The 21,006-nt window shown below is 45.8% G+C and overlaps 1 protein-coding gene across 2 annotated transcripts in view; it reads right to left on the bottom strand.

The window, feature by feature from the left end:
* Positions 1-379: 379 nt before the first annotated feature.
* LOC137327462 (immunoglobulin superfamily member 5-like) overlaps positions 380-21,006 on the bottom strand; it is a 39,838-nt gene continuing 19,211 nt past the window's right edge. Inside the window, exons 6-10 of one of the 2 annotated variants that reach the window (XM_067993313.1) lie at positions 20,638-20,769; positions 19,453-19,477; positions 18,823-18,935; positions 17,258-17,319; positions 380-818 (exon numbers count right to left, since the gene is read on the bottom strand). In XM_067993313.1, coding sequence (XP_067849414.1) covers positions 708-818; positions 17,258-17,319; positions 18,823-18,935; positions 19,453-19,477; positions 20,638-20,769 — 443 coding nt within the window. In that variant the 3' untranslated portion in view covers positions 380-707. The remainder of the gene's footprint in view (positions 819-17,257; positions 17,320-18,822; positions 18,936-19,452; positions 19,478-20,637; positions 20,770-21,006) is intronic. The other variant, XM_067993314.1, reaches the window with a different exon arrangement.

The following is a 21,006-nucleotide window of genomic DNA, read 5'->3' as shown; positions in this document are numbered from 1 at the left end:
GAAGGAAGACAATGTCGCAGAGTTGGAAGTATGTTGATAAATAGGACATGGGGTTTGAAACTCAGTTCAGGGTCGTACAGAACCCTAAAGTTGTGAACCTGAATGGGCAGCCATGGAGGGGGTTAGAGGCAGGAACAAGTGAATTTTTAGTGGGGGGGGAGGGGCGGAAAATGACGGCTTTCGTTCTCCCAACGTTCAACTGGAGGGAGGTCCAGCTCATCCACGACCTGATGTCAGATAGGCAGTCTGATAACATAGAGGTGACTGTGGAATTAAAGGTGTGTTGGAGGTGCGAAAGTTGACCCCAATCTCTTTTCTTGGCACCAGTGCATGGAGACTCAGGGGCAATTTAAATAAATGATACTCCGAAGAGCGCAAGCAATTAGAAATAAGCTTTACCTTCATTTGAAAAAAATCCCTTGTGGGAGAAGAAAGCAAGCTCCAACTTTGAAGGTTAACTTCATTTATATCAAATTGCCGTAGTAGGCACAGCTTTGATCAATCTCGCACAGTCTGGAACTCAACCTCCTCCACCCAATCATTTTTTTTCCCATTAAGGAGTGACTCTTGCCATCAGAGACTCTTCAAATCCAAAATGCTTGCAAGTAGTCATGATTTCTATTGGTTCTTTTTGAAAATCAATTAAAGTGTAAAAAAATTGCACAGCCATAAAATATATAAATTCCTCGAAGGCACAGTCCATCTGGTCAAACAGCTGTCACGTGTCTGGTTTTCCGTGGGTAAATGGGAAAGTCCATCATGTATTGATTTAATGTTGCCTGCTGGCTTTCAAGGTCGCTGGGTGGAACCGTTGGTGTCTGAAGCAGAGAAAAGACACAAGTAAATCCTAACTAAGGCGTGTACAGACTGATTACTTTCAAGGGGTAAACTTCCCAAGTATGCACCTGCGCTGGGAAACTTGTCGGACGACAAAGTACATTGGAAAACATCGTGGGCAGTGTGCCCAAAAGTTTCCCAATGCGACGGAAGCAGATGAGGCGCCTTGTCAATAACGTGTACTTGGAAAATTACCTCTACAGATTTAAATTTTTTAATATATATTTATTCTCAGGGTGTGGGCGTCGCTGGCAAGGCTGGCATTTATTGCCGATCCCTAGTTGCCTTGAGAAGATGGTGGTGGCGTTTCGTACCTCTGCAATTTCCCCCAGCCCACGCTTTGCTGTCCTCCAAATTTGGGCTCCTGAGAATCCCCCTTTCCTGACATTCCTCACTTGGGGCCCGATATTAGGAGGGAGACGGGTTGCCAGTGGGGGGTCAACTGGGCACGTGGTAACCCGCCCAGTAAAATCAGTGGGTTCCCCACGCGATCGTGAGTAAATTGAAGCCACTTACCTTGGCTTCCGGGTTTCGCGCTGGAAAGCTGCGCAGTGGGCGGTCTGCGCACCCGCATCAGAGGCTGTCAGCTGGAGGAGCCCTATTTAAAGGGGCAGTCCTCCACTGACTGATGCTGCAGAAAGGAGCCAAAATTACAGCATGGAGCAGCCCTGGGGGAAGGCTGCTCCCAGGTTTAGTGATGCCTCTCTCCAGGTCCTACTGGATGGGGTGAGGAGGAGGGGGAGGACAGAGATCTTCTCCCCATTGGACGGGAGGAAGTGGCCTGCCTCTGCCACCACGAAGCCTGGCTCAAGGTGGCAGAGGAGGTCACCAGCACCACCAACGTATCACACACCTGCATACAGTGCAGGAGGCGCTTCAATGACCTAAGTAGGTCAGCCGAAGTGAGTACACTTACTCATTCCCCTACACTCCGTCTGCCACATCACCGCCCCCACCCCACATCTCCTTCTGCACTGCCAACACTACTCTATCACATTACTCCTCACACCCACTCAAAGCTCATCCTCACCTTACCTGCACTTACTCACCTCACCAGTACTCATCCCACCACCACCACTCAACCCAATCCTCATACAATGTTGTGGCTCTGTCTCATACTCACCCTCTGATGCACCTCTTTCACGGTCAGCCTCACCCAACCTGCCACTACCTGTGCTGCAGCCACAGGGCATGCATCACATATGTGTAGTAGGAAGCGTAAGGCAAACATGTCGTGAGCATGAAGGGGATGCACAAGGGTGTTTGAGGGTTTGTCATGGTTTTTACTTATATTTGATTTCTGATCAACTCACATTACATATTATTATTGTCACCACTACTGCCACGTCTTGGCCATTCTTGACTGGCTTGTGCAATAATGCCCTTTCATGAGGTTCTCCATGAACACCCTTGATGCCACCCATTGGGTCACCCTACAGTGGGTGTATGTGTAGTTGCATGACTACTTTGTGCAGGTGCCTGTTACGCAGCACTGTGTTGTGTAGTTCCATATCGCGAAGGTGGACGACATGCCTGGCAAGGCTGGTGATGTTGCTCGTCCTCCAATGGAGTGATGAATGCAGCAATGGAACCCCCGCCCCCCCACCAGCCTGACGGTGTGAGTGTGAGGGGGTCCGCAAAGTAGGTAAATGTGTTTGGACAGCAGAGTTTAGGGTATGATGTAATAATTTGGAGTGTGGAGACAACGGTGTGGCAGGTAAAACTTTGTCTGAGGTGACAGGGTGCCCTGCTGCAATGAATGAGGGTTTACCCCGCACCTGATAAATGGACCTTTGCAGCTGCCACTGGCTGCTGGCTGCAACACGTCTGTTTAAACAGGGAGTGTTTCCCCCAGCATGGGAAACACGCGCTGGGTAGTCCAAAATCCGAATTCTCCTAAAATCTCCAACTAATGAAGTCTGTAAATGACCTCAAGTACCCAGATAATGATCTTAGGTGGGATCCCGCCGGCTTTGATTGCCGGTGGGAGTCCCGCATGCAGGGGCTGCGTGCGCACCGATTCGCGTCATTGGGGAACCCGGAAGTGGGCGGGTTGGAGCCGGGCTCCGGACCCGCTCCGGGAATCCCCAATTTTAGGAGCCCCCCCATCACGAACGCACCCGCTCGGCCATCCGAAAATTGACGCCTTAGTATCAGAGCTTTCAAATGTCCTGGTCCTACCTTATGGAACTCACTCTTTAAGTCTCTAATTATAGTATCATAGGGTGACATAACACAGAAGGAGGCCATTCGGCCCATCGTGCCTTAGCCGGCTTTTTGGTAGAGCTATCCAATTAGTCCCACTCCTCTGCTCTTTCCCCATAGCTCTGTAAATGTTTTCCCTTCAAGTATTTATCCAATTCCCTTTTGAAAGTTACTATTGAATCTGCTTCCACCACCCTTTCAGGCAGTGCATTCCAGATCATAACATCTCGCTGCATAAAAAAAATGTTCCTCATATCGCCTCTGGTTCTTTTGCCAATCACCTTAAATCTGTGTCCTCTGGTTACTGACCCTTCTGTCACTGGAAACAGTTTCTCCTTATTTACTCTATCAAAACCGTTCATGATTTTGAACACCTCTATCAAATCTCCTCTTAACCTTCTCTGTTCTAAGGAGAACAACTCCAGCTTCTCCAGTCTATCCACATAACTGAAGTCCCTCATCCCTGGTACCATTCTACTAAATCTCTTCTGCACTCTCTCTAAGGCCTTGACATCCTTCCTAAAGTGTGGTGCCCAGAATTGAACACAATACTCCAGATGAGGCCTAACCAGTGTTTTATAAAGGTTTAGCATAACTTCCTTGCTTTTGTACTCTACGCCTCTATTAATAAAGCCCAAGATCCCATATGCTTTTTTAACAGCCTTCTCAACTTGTCCTGCCGCCTTCAAAGATTTGTGTACATACACCCCCTTTAAAATTGTACCATTTTGATTATATTGCCTCTCCTCATTCTTCCTACCAAAATGTATCACTTCACACTTTTCTGCTTTAAATTTCATCTGCCATGTGACTGCCCATTTCACCAGTCTGTTGCTATCCTCCACATTGTTTACTACATTTCAGAGTTTTATGTCATCTGCAAATTTTGAAATGATATCCTGTATACCCAAGTCCTGATCATTAATATATATCTTCACCTTGCTACTCGCACCCTGCCTATAAAACCCCCAAATCATCCCTTTCCTTTGTGCTTTTGTTCAATTCTCCTAAATCTTTTAACCACTCAGTTAATTTCTCTTGAGCGAAGTGGAGTATTTCGTTATGACAAACGCGCTATATAAATTTGTTGCTACCACTGCTTTGTTCACAGCCTAAAATGGGTAGAAGTAAATGAGTGAAAAAACAAAGAATAAGTTTTTTTTTTAAGGACTGCGAAAGCCTCACCAATCCTGAGAAATTGGTGCAGAATTGAGAAGTGAGTCAGGACAAGGGTTGGTCATAGGCGGGAAGGATCAGATTTAGACATATCAGCACAGTACCGAGAGAAGTTAATGGCACAGAAGATTTGTTTAGGCCACCAGAATGGGTGCAACAACCATTGTTGGCCATTTCACAGTATATCAGGAGCTGCAGGAGAGGAAAGCCTGGGAGTACAAAGGGCAGAAGATGGCACTGCTTGCAGAACTGCACTACATAAAAGATTACCATGGACTTTAAACCACAAGGAGTTTCAAGGCACCAACAGCGGGCATCAGATGCTATGCTGTCCGTTGCTGCATTGACCAGGTATCACCCACTACCCACACACATATGCTTTAGCATAGACCGCTGACATTAAGAGCAGGGGCTCCTGTTGAGAGACAGAGATGCATGGTGTTGCATACGCTGTATGTTTCGAGCAGTGAGGTTTAGATGACACTAGTGTCCTGTTGTCAGGAAGACCAAGAGGCATGTTGGTCACGATGGTCTTTAGAGGGAACAAATGAAGATCGATCGGAAGAGATTGGCGGCCTAAACAAACTTTTCATCATTTTTTGCTTGTTAAGTGGGTAATTGTGAAAAGGAAATGATTGCAGGTGCATCGCAATAGGCCAGTTTCCAGTCATTCTGACGGAGCAAATCGACGGCAAGAAATCCATTAATAATGCTATTTTTAGTCAGTTTTAATTGGGCCATTGACACCCATTAAAATTGATAAAAGTAACATTATTAGCTTTTGCTTACTGAGGAAAATATATTGCACAGTAATCAGAATTCACAGATTTCACTAAAGACGGAAAGTCACTATTTTATTTTACAATAAATGCAGTCACACATTAGCCCTGTAATCTGGATAACCCCACACTAAATTGAGGTGCCGTGAGTCAGCCTGCCTCCATTAATGTCACTCTGAAATCACCAAGGGATGTGTGAGAGAGGCCATGGCTGACACCCTCAGTGATTTTCCCTCCTTCTCTGTAGGAAAGCACCAGGCCTGCACTTGATGGCATGTCTGAAATAAAGGTGTTTATGGAGACTACAAGCACAATCCCATGGTGAGATGAGCTGGGCCTCCAACAAAGGTGCCACTAGCCCGTTAAACCAGTGGCGTCCAAGCTCTTTGCCTTCACGGGCCTCATTGAAGCCCAACATGGAGCCACGGGGGAGGGGAACCTATAAAGTTCATAATTTGTATATACCTCAGGCAGCATATACAAGGGTTCATCCACCAATGAAGCAACAGCACTAAGAATAGCCCTCCAGGCGTACAAAGTTCAAACAGGAACAACTAGCAGATAATAAACATATAAACACAAATAAGCAAGGAAGAACGTGCTTTTATACAGCACCTTTCTGATCCTCAGGACATCCCAAAGTACTTAACAGCAAATGAATTATCTTTGATGTATAATCACTGTTATTATGTTGGCAAACAGAGCAGCCAATTTCTACACGGTAAGGTCCCACAAATAGCAATAAGATGAATGACCAGTTCTGACTGAGGGAGTAAATGATGGCCAGGATGCTAGGAGAACTCTCCTGCTGTTTGAATAGTGACGTGGGATCTTTTCCATCCACCTGACCAGGCAGATAGGACCTTGGTTTAACGTCTCAGACAAAAGACGGTACCTCCCATAAAGCAGCACGTCACTGAAATGTCTGCTTAGCTTTAGTGCTGAAGTCCTGGGAGTAAGGCTAGAGCCTATGACGTTCTGATCCAGGGTAAGGCTTGCTACCAATGAGCCAAGGTGACACTTTGAATAGAACTGAGTTGCCTGAGCTGTAAGTGTTTGAATACCAGGGCTCGGGGCTTTACTTTATCTGGAGAATATATTTATTCTTAATATGAATAGAGTTCTCTCATTTTTTTATATACATGCACCGCAGGCTTAAAGGCAAAACTCTTTTGTTGGTTGTGGAAATATGCAGTGCAACCATCTTCAGCCAGAAGTGCCGAGTGGATGATCCATCTCGGCCTCCTCCCGATATCCCCACCATCACAGAAGCCAGTCTTCAGCCAATTCGATTCACTCCACGTATCAAGATATCAAGAAACGGCTGAGTGCACTGGATACAGCAAAGGCTATGGGCCCCGACAACATCCCAGCTGTAGTGCTGAAGACTTGTGCTCCAGAACTAGCTGCGCCTCTAGCCAAGCTGTTCCAGTACAGCTACAACACTGGCATCTACCCAACAATGTGGAAAATTGCCCAGGTATGTCCTGTCCACAAAAAGCAGGACAAATCCAATCCGGCCAATTATCGCCCCATTAGTCTACTCTCAATCATCAGCAAAGTGATGGAAGGTGTCATCGACAGTGCTATCAAGCGGCACTTACTCACCAATAACCTGCTCACCGATGCTCAGTTTGGGTTCCGCCAGGACCACTCGGCTCCAGACCTCATTACAGCCTTGGTCCAAACATGGACAAAAGAGCTGAATTCCAGAGGTGAGGTGAGAGTAACTGCCCTTGACATCAAGGCAGCATTTGACCGAGTGTGGCACCAAGGAGCCCGAGTAAAATTGAAGTCAATGGGAATCAGGGGGAAAACTCTCCAGTGGCTGGAGTCATACCGAGCACAAAGGAAGATGGTAGCGGTTGTTGGAGGCCAATCATCTCAGCCCCAGGACATTGCTGCAGGAGTTCCTCAGGGCAGTGTCCTAGGCCCGACCATCTTCAGCTGCTTCATCAATGACCTTCCCTCCATCATAAGGTCGGAAATGGGGATGTTCGCTGATGATTGCACAGTGTTCAGTTCCATTCGCAACCCCTCAAATAATGAAGCAGTCCGAGCCCGCTTGCAGCAAGACCTGGACAACATCCAGGCTTGGGCTCATAAGTGGCAAGTAACATTCGCGCCAGATAAGTGCCAGGCAATGACCATCTCCAACAAGAGAGAGTCTAACCACCTCCCCTTAACATTCAATGGCATTTCCATCGCCGAATCCCCCACCATCAACATCCTGGGGGTCACCATTTAACAGAAAATACTGTGGCTACGAGAGCAGGTCAGAGGCTGGGTATTCTGTGGTGAGTGACTCACCTCCTGACTCCCCAAAGCCTTTCCACCATCTACAAGGCACAAGTCAGGAGTGTGATGGAATACTCTCCACTTGCTTGGATGAGTGCAGCTCCAACAACACTCAAGAAGCTCGACACCATCCAAGATAAAGCAGCCCGTTTGATTGGCACCCCATCCACCACCCTAAACATTCACTCCCTTCACCACCGGCGCACTGTGGCTGCAGTGTGTACCATCCACAGGATGCACTGCAGCAACTTGCCAAGGCTTCTTCGACAGCACCTCCCAAACCCGCGACCTCTACCACCTAGAAGGACAAGAGCAGCAGGCACATGGGAACAACACCACCTGCACGTTCCCCTCCAAGTCACACACCATCCTGACTTGGAAATATATCGCCGTTCCTTCATCGTCGCTGGGTCAAAATCCTGGAACTCCCTTCCTCACAGCACTGTGGGAGAACCGTCACCACACGGACTGCAGCGGTTCAAGAAGGTGGCTCACCACCACCTTCTCAAGGGCAATTAGGGATGGGCAATAAATGCCGGCCTCGCCAGCGACGCCCACATCCCATGAACGAATAAATTTTTTAAAAATCCTTTGGCCTGATATTCCCACACAGTTTGTCTGTGTTGCCCATTATCTTTGCTAATGCATAAATTTCTCATTTTTCTGCATTTCACATCCCTTCCCACTCAAAGGTTTCAGTGAATGATATTCGATGGAGATTATTACCTCTGAGCCCAGTGTAACAACAGAAAATACCAGAGATAAACTGCAAACAGGTTAACATCTGTAAAGAGGAAGGACAGTCTAATGTTTCAGGTGTAACCCTTCATTATAACTATTCTGACCAAGGTTTACATATAAAACATTTTTAAAAAAGAAAAAAGAAAGACTTGCATTTATACAGCACCTTTCATGACCTCAGGATGTCCCAAAACACTTTACAGCCAATTAATTACTCGTTGTAATGTAGAAAACGCAACAGGCAATTTACATGCACAGCATGGTCCCACAAACAGTAATGAGATAATGACCAGATAATCTGGGGTTTTTTGGCAAATATTGGCCAGGACCCCAGGGAGAACTCCCCTGCTCTTCTTCGAATAGTGCCATGGGATCTTTTACGTTCACCTGAGGGCCTTGGTTTAACGGCTCATCTGAAAGACAGCACCTCCAACAGTGCAGCACTCCCTCACTACTGCACTGAAGTGTCAGCCTCGAGTATGTGCTCAAGTCTCTGGAGTGGGACTTGAACCCACAACCTTCTGACTGCCTTTTCTCTTTTAGATGCTTACTGATATGCTGTAAATTTTCAGCATGTTCTGTTTTTGTTTGATGTTGTCATCATTTCTTGTTTTTTTTTGCACTGTAACAATATTGTAATAATTAGAAGGACAGGAAAGCACACTATTATATACTGGCGAGGGGTAGGCACTGCTGAAGCTGCTGGAATAACTGCTAGAATGTTTTATTAAGTACCCAAACCAGACGGAGCACGTACAGACTCAAGCCCTGCTGTGGGTTGCCATAATTTATTTGAGTGCCCCTAGGCCAGGGAGTGGAGAAAGAAAATCAGTCTGGGTTCTTGTTCCTGATCATTATCCAGTTACCTATGTGTTTGTGTGCATGCGTGCGTTTGGATTGTGCATGCGTGTGTGTGATATACGTGTGTGTGCGTGTGCGTGTTATACGTATATATGCGTGCGTGCGTGCGTTATATATGTGTGTGTGCGCAGTGTGCATATGTGTAAATGATGGATGACGAGAAGGTTTTAGCTTGGCTGTGAGATTGTCCACAGGTGAATAGTCTACTAACAGTCACTGTTTAGGCTCACACATGAAGAGTTGCTTTTTGGGTGGGGTAATGGAGGGGCAGCGGGAGCTTATTGAACTGTGGCCCAGCAGTAATCAGCACCTTCAGGAGAGGCTGGGAGTTTTTAAAAACAATATATATATAGAAATGGCACAGAATTATTCACTCTCACTACACCACACAGTTTAAAAACTGTCATTTCCTGATATCAGAGTGGGCTGCACCATGATCAACGAGATTTGGGTGGGGGTGGGAGGGGCGATTTTCATCTTCATCTCCTGTGCAGTAATGTGGCACAGAGGATCGCCCGCTCTTGAATGGAAAAACAATCAGGCGGGTTCTATAAAGGGCGAGCAATCCGCTCTGCCAAGTTACTGCCCAGGTGCTGGGGAGGAAAATCTACCCCCTGGTGGGAATTTCCAGCTGCTTACCAGTGAGAAGTCCGTCTGTGCACATGGATCAGGCAAGGAATTAAATGCCTCTCAGTGACATAGATGGAACCATACCAGCCCTCTGAACACAGACCAGGAGATGGCAGCTCTGATGTGAGCTGTAAGTGATCTCGAGAGGGGCTGGCGTAAGGATAGTGTTATAGGGTTGTTATCTACCAGGAGACTCAAGGTCACTGAGAAACAGATTTCCAGGTTTCATTTAACTTGTAACTGTCAATAAGCAATTAGAACCAAGAGTACTTCATTACACACTGCCACAGTCTTTCTTGGAATTAAATCCAAACCCTAGAGAGCAGTACATTCCAAGAGGGTTTTCACACCTGATCACCTTCTGGTGACCCCCGCCCCTCCCGGGAGGTGTGCGTGCATGTCTGACAATTGAGAGGACTGGGACAAACTTTGGCTAGATACCATCCACAGTCAAATAGTCTCCCAGCACTCACCGTCTGGGCTCACACATGATGAATGGCCACTTGGGTGAGGCACTGGAAGGTAGCCAGTGATGTGGAACAATACCCGAGCAGGAGTCAGCGCCTTCAGGGGAAAAGATGGAATCTCACAACACAGAAGGAGGCCATTCGGCCCATCGTGCCTGTGCCGGCTCTTTGAAAGACCGATCCAATTAGTCCCGCTTCCCCGTGCCCTCCCCCCCACACTCTCCACCCCCCCACCCACCCCACACCCCCTCCCCCTGGCTCTATTTGTAATACTCAAGCTAGTGATTTTATTTACATACTGAACCCTCCTCAATTTCCCACTCCCCTCCCTCCCTCCCTCCCTCCCTCTCCCCGTTGACATAGTTCTCATCCCCTGAAAACGCCAGACTGTATCGTTGCTATGGAAATGGTTTGGAACAGAATGCTGTGCATTCTGAGGTGCTAGCGTTCTTATGAGAACGGATAGGGAAGGAGGGATTGGCAGTACAGCTGGAAGAAGTCCTTTGCGACTCTCCTGTATCAATGGCGTGCCAAGTGTGAAACAAAAACCTATGAGCTGCTTGCAATTTATTCCTTAAATGTATCTCTCACATTTGCATATTTGCTTGTTGCTGCTGGACTAATTATGTACTAAATAATATCCATTAAATAACCATCAAAGCACATATTTGGATTAAAAATATCACTTTACATTTCAAAATATTTACCAAATTACATACACTTGATCTCAGTAAGGTTCAAGGGGGAGGGGGGAATTCTCCATGACCCCGTCTACCACCCCCGCCCCACTTTCCGGCCAAGCTTTCCTTCCCCCTCCTCCGCCCCTGCCGGGATCGCAGCTTCCCACTCCTTCCCTGCCCGCTGCGTGTAAATGGCGGTGGAAGGGCGGAGCCTGGGGTCCCAGCGGATTTTCCTGCTTTCCTACACACTTAGAATCATTCCCCGGGGCCGCAATGTCGAGGTGAAGCTGCGGTCGGGGCTGCCCGAATGGAGGGAGCAGGCCCCCGTCGCGGCCTCCTCTCCCTGCAGGTTGGCCCCGGAGACTTCCCACCGAAGGCCTGGGTCCCACCCTCTGCCCCTTTCCAGTCCCTCGTCCAAGCATCGATTTGTGTTGCAGCGGCCTCTCCGCAGCAGCTCCGCCAGTGTTTCTTCGGCTGGCACTGGCAGGCTCCCGTTTAAGGGTGGGAATCCCCCCCCCCAGCAGCTCTTGGCTACATTGCCGAGGCTCACAAATGAGTTAATGACCAGTTGAGAGAGACATGGGAGGGCATCCAACACCTACGGACCTTCATCCCAACAAGGAGTCAATGCCTTCAAGAGAGGAGGGGTGAAAATGATCAGAAAGTAAATAAATATTTATAATGGCATTTGTGTCAGGAACTATTTCTGAGTTGGCTTCTGACCAGTTGCAAACAGCAGGAGCAGTGTGGCAGCCCACATACAGCGAGCCAGAATTCAATGCACCGACACTGGCGGCTTCCCTCGCTAGTTATAGTGCGGTGTTTGTGTCGACATAATGTGAAAACCATGCAACATGGACAAAAAGAGACTACTATACAAAGACCAATGTGCGTAAGGCATCAACCGTGGCTCAGTGGGTAGCACTCTTGCCTCTGAGTCAGAAGGTTGTAGTTTCATAGTCCAACTCCAGAGACTTCAGCACAAAATCTAGGCTAACACTCCAATGCAGTACTGAAGGAGTGCTGCACTGCCGGAGGTGCCGCCTTTCAGATGAGATGTTAAACCGAGGCCCCGTCTGCCCTCACAGGTGGACTTAAAAGATCCCATGGCATTATTTCAAAGGAGATCAGGGGAGTTCTCCCTGTTGTCCTAGCCAACATTTCTCCCTCAACCAACATCAATAAAACAGATTACCTGGTCAGTATCTCATTGCTGTTTCTGGGACCTTGCTGTGTGCAACTCGGCTGCTGCGTTTCCTACATTACATCAGTGACTATACTTCATTGGTTGTAAAGCATTTTGGGACGTCCTGAGATGGTGAAAGGTGCTATAGAAATACAAGTTCTTTCTTTCTTTCTATGCAAGTCATGGCTGCAGACTTGGCAACAGGTTCACTTACAATCAAGGCAGCAGTGGAGCCGGCCAAAGTCAGTCTGACGTTTTTGCAATCATCCTAACAAGATATTGGGTAAAATCGCAGCAAATGAATTCGCACAGGCTGCTGCATCAGCAGCTAGGATGTGTGCTGAGTGCCACGAAGGGGCTTTACAATCTACAACACACGTAGGAGGACAAGTCATGGACAGCAGTAGATCTGATGAATTGCTCCATGGTGAGGCTGCTCTGCAACTCACAGTAATGAATTTGCACGTCAGTTTTGTAAGTACAAGTATTCATCAGGCCTCACTGCTAGTCGGGACAATATTGCAATCTAATATTTGTAGCACGTTTTCAACTCCATCAGATTTGAAGTAGGGAATTGAACCAGGCTTTTCCCTCTGGAATTGAGGTTCAAATCATCGCGTTACATCGAAACTATAGCACAGAAACAGGCCATTCGGCCCAACTGGTCTATGCTGGCGTTTATGCTCCACACGAGCCTCCTCCCTACTTCATCTAATCCTATCAGGATACCCTTCTATTCCTTTCTCCCTCATGTGCGTATCTAGCTTCCCCTTAAAGGCATCTATGCTATTTGCCTCAACTACCAGATAATCTGTTTTTTAGTGGTGTTGGTTGAGGGATAAATGTTGGTCAGGACACCAGAAGACCTCTTGTGCTCTTCTTTGCATAGTGCTATGGGATCTTTTATGTCCACCTCAGAGGGCATACGAAGCCTTGGTTTAACGTCTCATCTGGGGGACGGTACCTCCGACAGCGCAGCGCTCCCTCAGTACTGCACTGAAGTGTCAGCTTAGATCACGTGCTCAAGTCTCTAGTATGCAGCTTGAACCCATGACCTATGGACTCAGAGGTGCGGCTGCTACCACTGAGCCAAGGCTGACACGTTACCATTTCAAATACAGGTAAAGCAGTCGGTGTTTTGTTAATTGAGGGTGGAACATCTTTCATTGCCGGCTCTCATGACATCCCTTAAGCTGCTGGGGGTATCTTTCCCAAGGCCATTCATCATGTGTGAGTAAAGACAAGTCTCATCAGGCCATTCATTCATCAGGAAGACATCGCAGGCATCAATGGAAAATTATCAGGCAGTGGCAGGAAATCAGGCTTATTTTCCCTGTCCCTAGTTTGTGGACACTGATACCCAATAGTGTAATGGTTATAGCAGCGGCTCAAAGTTGCCTAATATATAGGAGAGCAGACTATCCTCAGCATTGTGCCTGGGAAACAGATGCAGCAAAGATGAACTGGGGATGGAGATTCTTTACATCAGGCGTCTGTCCCACAGCAGTGTCCAGGTATTTCTGAGGCTTCCCCAAAATAATACAACTGTGCTGGTGCCTACAATAGATACTGGCCCAGCGTGAGCCTCATAACAAGGCCGGGGCAGACCCGCCTCAGGAATACACCCAGGCCATGCAAATAACCCAGACCAGGAGAGCCAAGCATATCCCTTCCCTCACAGGCATAGCACACCTCTGGTACGCTGCGCTGTTGGGGGCGTAGCTTGGCCCAGAAAGGAAAATCAGCCCCTAGTTGTTTTAATTCTTTCTCTCCAACCAGTTTGAGTCCTGTCCTGTGATTTCTTAAAAGTTGACTTCTAGCAGTTGAGCCAATTGGCGACACTTGCTCTATCTGGCAGCTAAATTCCTATTTCAGCTATAAAAATTAAATTATAACTTAATAAGTGACAGTACTTTTATTTATTCTTGCAGATCAAAAGGTCTTGAAGCACTTCACACATTTGGAAGTGCAGTGACGGTTATGTGGGAAATATGGGCACCATGCCCACAAAAACCAACCAGATGAATGGTCAGTCAATCCGCCTTTAGGTGGTATTAATTGAGGGAGGAATATTGGCCAGGAACTGTGCGAACCGCCTGCTCTTCTTTGAGTAACATTGTTAGAGAAGCTATGCTATGTGAAGTTGTCTTCAGATTTAATTTTGTATCAAGGACTCAATTTTGTGGTTGAAAGACAATTTCTCCAGAAATTGGCTGAAACAGTCAGCAGTTGGAGAATGTCAACAAGACAGCTCAAATCTACAAGACACTTTTGCAAGGCTGGTACGGACTGTCATCATACAAGATAGAATGGATTCCTTGTGTAGTTTTGACCTTCTAATAGAGACATCTATCTGTTTGACAACTATATGTTTATCTTTTCTGTACAGCTTTTTGTTATGTCCTGAGACCCATTAGAGTACTGTGTACAGTTCTGATCTCCATATAACAAAAAGGACATAGAGGCACTGGTGAAGGTGCAAAAAAGATTCACAAGGATGATACCAGAACCGAGAGGTTATACCTATCAGGAAAGATTGTACAGTCTGGGGCTCTTTTCTCTAGGGTAACCTAATAGAGGTCTTTAAGATTATGAAGGGGTTTGAGTGGGACTAGCTGGATTGCTCTTGCATTGAGCCGGCACGGACTCGATGGGCCAAATGGCTTCCTTCCGTGCTGTCTCCTTTATGATTTATGATTTATGATTGATAAGGTATATGTAGAGAAGATGTTTCCACTTGTAGGAGAGTCCAAAACTGGGAGCCATATATATATATATATATATATGATAGTCACTAATAAATCCAATACGGAATTCAAGAGAAACTTCTTTACCCAAAGAGTGGTTAGAATGTGGAACTCGCTATCGCAAGTTGAAGCAACCAGCATGGATGCCTTTAAGGGGAAGCTAGATAAGCAGATGAGGGAGAAAGGAATAGAAGGATATGCAGATAGGCTGAGATGAAGTGGGGTGGGAGAAGGTTCGTTTGGAGCATAAACACCGGCACAGACTAGTTGGGCCAAATGGCCTGTTTCTGTGCTATAATTTCTATGTAATTCTTTGTAATTATGGAACTTTCACTCACTGATACCAAATCTGTGGAATGATGAGCTAATGGTGCCTAATGTAAACCAAGAGTAAAGATCAGGGAAGAGGTGTGATGTAAAGGCCTTCAGCTCAGGATATAATTGTGTACCGTTGTAACGAGAAGTCAGGTAGATCGAGGGTTGGCCACCCAGTCACTGAGCTCAGCTACTGTAATGTGTGGTCTCCCGCAGCCTTCGCATCGCCGTGCATGTTGTTTCTGAGTTTCATTTCCTCTAATGAATCTATGTCAACATTTAGGACTCTCATTCTCTGGCACAGAGGCAACAGCTCCAAGCATGCCTCCAGTGGCATATCTAACAAGCACCACAAGATCTTTAAGGTATATCAGAACAGCCACAGTTTTAACATCTTATGTGAAGGAGGCAATTCCAACTATACAGCATTGCAGTGGAGTGTCAAGCTAGACTACACACATATTTAACATATATATCAGGCAGACTTGACAATTGTTGAGACAGAGGCCTGGCTTATTTTGGCAGGCTATAAGATCTTACACTACATAGTAGAAAATTCCCCCTATTCATTCTGCATTGTTTTCCTGGAGTATCCCTTTAAGTGAGTTTTTCTCTTTGTTGCCATAAATTTTCATTCCATTATGGTATCAGTCGTGGCTCTGTGGTAGCACACTTTGCCTCTGAGTCAGAAGATTATGGGTTCAAGTCCCACTCCAGTGACCTGAGCACAAAATCTAAGCTGATACTCCAGTGTAGCACAGAGAGTGCTGCACTATCAGAGATTCTGTCTTTCGGATGAGACATTAAACTGAGGTCCCATCTGCCCTCTCAGGGTGGATGTAAAAAATACCAAGGCACTATTTGAAGAAGGGCAGAGGGGTCCACCCTGGGGTCCTGGCCAATATTTACACCTCAACCAACATGTCTAAAAAACAAATTATCTGGTCAATATGACATTACTGCTTGAGGGACCTTGCTGTGTGCAAATTGGCTACTGCACTTCATACATTACAATAGTGACTATACTTCATTGGCTGTAAAGTGCTTTGGAACATCCTGAGGTCGTGAAAGGTGCTATATGAATGCAAGTCTTTCTTTCTATGAGCCTGGAGTAGCCAAGAGTACAAACGGATTTTTTTTTTATTCGTTCATGGGATGTGGGCGTCGCTGGCGAGGCTGGCATTTATTGCCCATCCCTAATTGCCCTTGAGAAGGTGGTGGTGAGCCACCATCTTGAACCACTGCAAAGTGATGGAAGGTGTCGTCGACAGTGCTATCAAGCGGCACTTACTCACCAATAACCTGCTCACTGATGCTCAGTTTGGGTTCCACCAGGACCACTCGGCTCCAGACCTCATTACAGCCTTGGTCCAAACATTTACCCTACAGTGAACCTGAAACGAGTGATTTCTGAAGCTTTTATTTAGCATCACGGAGACTACAGGGCCAATTTTAACCCTGACCCGCCTGGTGGGAATGGGGCAAGCGGGTGGTTAAGATGGTGGCTCTTTCCGGCTACGGCCATGGAGGGCAGGGGCCTTGTTAATATTTAAAAGTTAGGGTCCGACAGCATCATTCGGATCCCGATGTGATTTTAACCCTGGGTCACGCAAATTACGCACTGCGCCGGACCTGCCAGTGAAAACTGGCAGTAAACAGAATCATGGTCAGTACAGGCCCAGGTAAGGTCGAATTTTTAATTATTTTAAGGTTGCCTCATGAGTCAGGAGGACTCCTCCACACCTCACTAGGCTACCTTGGGTCTCCCCTGCTGCCCTCCTCCAACCGCGATTACAATGGGCCATCCTCCTCCCCCCCCCCCTCACCACCACTTACCTTATGCCGAGGACCCTTCCCTCGGGTTCCTGACGGCTGACCCCTGCCGTGCAAAATCCCACTCTCACCCGCTGACCACCTAGGCATTCCCACCGGGTTCGGGCAAGAGTCTGCAATCCAACACGGTAATGAGGCCCTAGAGTTCCAATGACTCGAGTCACCGGATTCCCACCTGTCCCGACCCCCAAACACTGCACTCACGCCCCGAGTTCAAATCAGGACTTACATCACCAGATCTTCCAATTTGTGTACAATCCGTCACATTTTTAGTGTACATACAGTAAACATTACTAAGTTTACTGGTATTTTCCCAGCAAACAGAATAAATGAAGGGCTTGTTATATTCGGAAGTTCCGGGGTGGGGTCTAAAGCAGCCCTTGAATCTCCAGCCAAATTTGGACCTTTGCACTTCGGATTTTTATTGCTTGGCTGAGTCTTCAAACTTATAAAATCTTTCATAGGTTGGAATGTCAGTGTTAACCAAATCTGCTGTGCTTACCTCCAAGGTACCGCTGCTCTTTTTCCCGAACCATGTCACCATCCGGTTAGGTGAAGGAGAACCTGACAGCGAAACAGTACCGTGAACAACTTAAAATGAGTTTGCATTGCCTTATATTCAAAAGCAACTTTAATACACAGCATATTTACCACGTGGTTTAGTTAGAGAATACGATTTCGAAAACTATTCCATCAACCATCGTTCGTCATTACAGCAGTTGCATCTTCAATGTAAATGTACAACGGGCTCTTATTGCCCATTTTTATTTAGTGACACCACAAGTCCCAGCCAGAATGGAGATGAGTGGGTAATTCCCCGTCAATCACGCCTGGAGCCCGCACTGCTGTAAATGACGAATTGATTTTACACACATAATTTGTATTATGTAACTCTCCTCCACTCACTGCATTTTGCTGGAGAAATAATCCTGCTCTACTCGGGGGGGGATTCTGTTTGCTGCAGTTTTGGTCACGAGTTCGGAGACTGTCAATTAAAACCATAAGTCCCGCTCCGCCTCCAACTCATTGGTGTCAATATTCACTCCGTTTTTTTTTTAACCTGCTTTCTTCTTTTATGTGTTTCTATCCAACATTGTGTTGTACAGTTGAGAGAGCAGGCAGGCAACTCACTGCCAGACCTGTGTCAATGTTACCCTTGAAAGCAGCCTAATGTGTGTGTGGAGCGGGGCTCCAATAAAATTGAAAGTAATCATTCCTTTATATCGCTGTATTTTTCTTTGTTCTGCTTAAGCAGCCATTTTCTAACTTGTTGATTCTCTGTCTCTCACCTGGCACTTAATGAAAGCAGCCTCCTTCTACTGGATACATATGGAATGACGTAATATCGTCTTAAACACATCATTCACCCTCCAGTTTCCTCTCCTCTTGAGTGAGGAGGCAGGCAGCATCTTTTGTTTTCCATTTATTTAAGTGATTTGGATGTCGGCACAAATCCATTTAAACACATCTATCTAAACTGAAGTTTGCTGCAGATACCGAATTGGGAGCAATGCAAAGTGTCCAAAACAATGTAGGAGATCGCAGGAGGACGTGGACAGGTTAGCAGAGTGGGTGGATAGGTGACAGTTCAATGCAGAGAAATGTGAAGTAGTACATTTTCAGAAAAAGAGCGATGAAAGGAAGCATACCCTAAATGGTAAAACTCTTACTGTTGCACACACCAACTGAGCTATTGGGGAAGCAATATTTATTTATCAAAATTTTAAAAATCTGATTTATAATGACCTCCCAGGACCAGACCTGTGCACAGGCCTCCATCACTAGCACAAACCACACCTGAAGGCATACAATTGTGGCAAAATTAATTCTGTGTGCTGCTCCACACATGTGGACACTAGCTTGAGCGGAGACCCAATCAATGTACGTGCTGGATAAAGCATTATGCCTGGTCAGTGGAAGACAGGTCCATAATTTCTTCCTAGGATCCATCAGCACAAATCCTTGAACCTGCCTCTGAAATGGTAGATTCCAGTGATATGTTTTTCACAATGATACATGTTCATCTATAAAAGAAGAGACGAAGCATTTCAACAGTTCAGCACCCACCTGGGGGAGGTTGCAAATCATCTACATTTTCCGTTGCCATTCCAAAGTTTTCCAGCCCAGAATTTCTCTGAGCATCCACAGTCGTCTCAAGAGATTTCCTCGATGACATTTTTCTTAGAGTGGCAAAAGGAGGTTACAATTATTAAACAGGAGAAGTGGCAGTGTTAAAACAGATTTTATACAAATGAAAAATCTTATATGAAATATTTGAAATAGATTTCTAAATGGCTGGGAGTGAGTAACAAGGCTGTTGTTTTTCTCAATGGCTGGGGTGGGGGGGGGGGGAGGGGGGGGGGGGAGGGGAGGGAGTCAGATGGCACCAGCACAGAATCGCAAGTTGAGTGAGACTGACCCAGTGAGTCCAAACACGTCGGAGGAATTTCTACACAACACCACGGACAGGAATAAAGGGTCCCAAATCATCCTTTATGTAATGAATTAATTACGTAGAACTTACAGCACAGAAACAGGCCATCCTGGCTGAAGTCATCGAACTCAGCACAGACTCCAGACAGAATCTATGGAGCACCTGGTCAACACCACACTGAGCAATTTCTAAAACATTTCTAAAGATTCTTTACCACTTCTGGAACATTCATACCTTAAAAGAATTAATGTGTCCTTACATACCTTATCTCATCCTGATAACTAGATTCTAGGAGGAAAAGAAAAATTCAATTGTAAGTTTAAGATTTTAATTAAACATGAAGGTATCCTTTTATTTTTATGTTAACAATCTAATTTCTCAGTTGGATTGTAATTTTGTAATATGGGATTTTTTTTCTCATGAAATGTGGTACGTTGGGTCTGTCTGTGTACGAGAATGTGTTTGTAATGGGTGGCTGGGGGTGGAGTAGAGGGAGGAGAGATTAACACTATTAAGTGTGATGTCTAGATGAAGGACCAAAGCCTATAGTACAAAAGTCCACCAAAGCTGAAGGGATGTGGTAAATCATGACCTAATGATTAGACGATCCCAAGCTTGGGTGTTAACAACCTATAGATGGACCACTGAGAGGAGAATGGAGTTCCGAAGTTTTAGGAAAAAATGTGTTAGAGCAGGAGACAGTGCAATGAGTTTTAAAAGACAAAGTAGTGTCTTTAAGTGAGGCTCACAGAGCACGTAATGGGTCCAATGTGCTGCACTGACGTTAATTCAATCCCTTTTGGTCCTTTCTCGGTTGGCCTCCTGATAACCAGCTTATGTCTTCTTTGATCATGAATCATGTAGTTATCTAGAACCAGGGGGCACTGACTTCAGCTCAGAAGAAGAAAGGTGAACAGACAGTCTAGGTTTAACTACTTTACATGGAAGGCGGTGAACATATGGAACATATTGCCCGTAAAGGGAGTGGAATGTATAGTGCTGGCAAATTCAGGAGGGAACTGGATAGTTATTTAGCGGAGAGAACAATTGAGGGGTATTTTTCAAATGGACTACAATGTTCCTATCTCTGTTTACATTGTTGGAACTTAACTTCTTCATGGTAAAGATTTTAATACAGTAAGTAAAATAAATCACTCCAGCCCATTCGAACAGGATAACGGTCGAAAGTTCTGGTAGCACAGATAAAATTCATTAGGTACTGACACAGAGCCCAGTATTACCTGGAATTAAACTCCACGGTTACCAGCAACACTGTAAAGCTCACTGAATACTACAATCCAATATGCACATTAGACCTTATATATTGAGTATTATGAATGTAATGTATGCCAATATGGTGCAACCAAAGAACAATTGCAATATAAAAAAAAGTTGTAACTAAGTAAGTACATCAGCATTTAAAGGATTGATAGAAAAATGCCACTAACCGGAGTGTTTGGTTCGTTTTATGCAGAACGCGATCACTATGATGAGTATGATAAGCAGGATAACCACAGCAATAGGCACCACAATAGCAATAATTAGCCAGGTCTGATCCTGACTGGCTGCAAAATTAAGCACTTCAAGGAATTAGTCAATAGCTGATAACCCAAGGACACAGACTTTTTAGATAATGTGCAATGTATAGAGGATAATAGGTAAATGGCACGCAGCTACAAGGCTGTGATTCAAGACATTGTCACAAAGCAAGAGAGTGACGTTCAACTGAAGCTCCAATTCTCTCCCTGTCTCACCTGAAAGTGTTGACTCTTGCTGGGGTGTGGTTTCATGGGCACTGGCTGCCCTCCAATAACTCA

The sequence above is a fragment of the Heptranchias perlo genome, chromosome 11 (genome assembly GCF_035084215.1).
Source record: "Heptranchias perlo isolate sHepPer1 chromosome 11, sHepPer1.hap1, whole genome shotgun sequence".
In the NCBI taxonomy this organism is placed as follows: domain Eukaryota; kingdom Metazoa; phylum Chordata; class Chondrichthyes; order Hexanchiformes; family Hexanchidae; genus Heptranchias; species Heptranchias perlo.
Note: the sequence above shows the minus strand (reverse complement) of the source record. Positions and strands in the feature narration are given on the sequence as shown.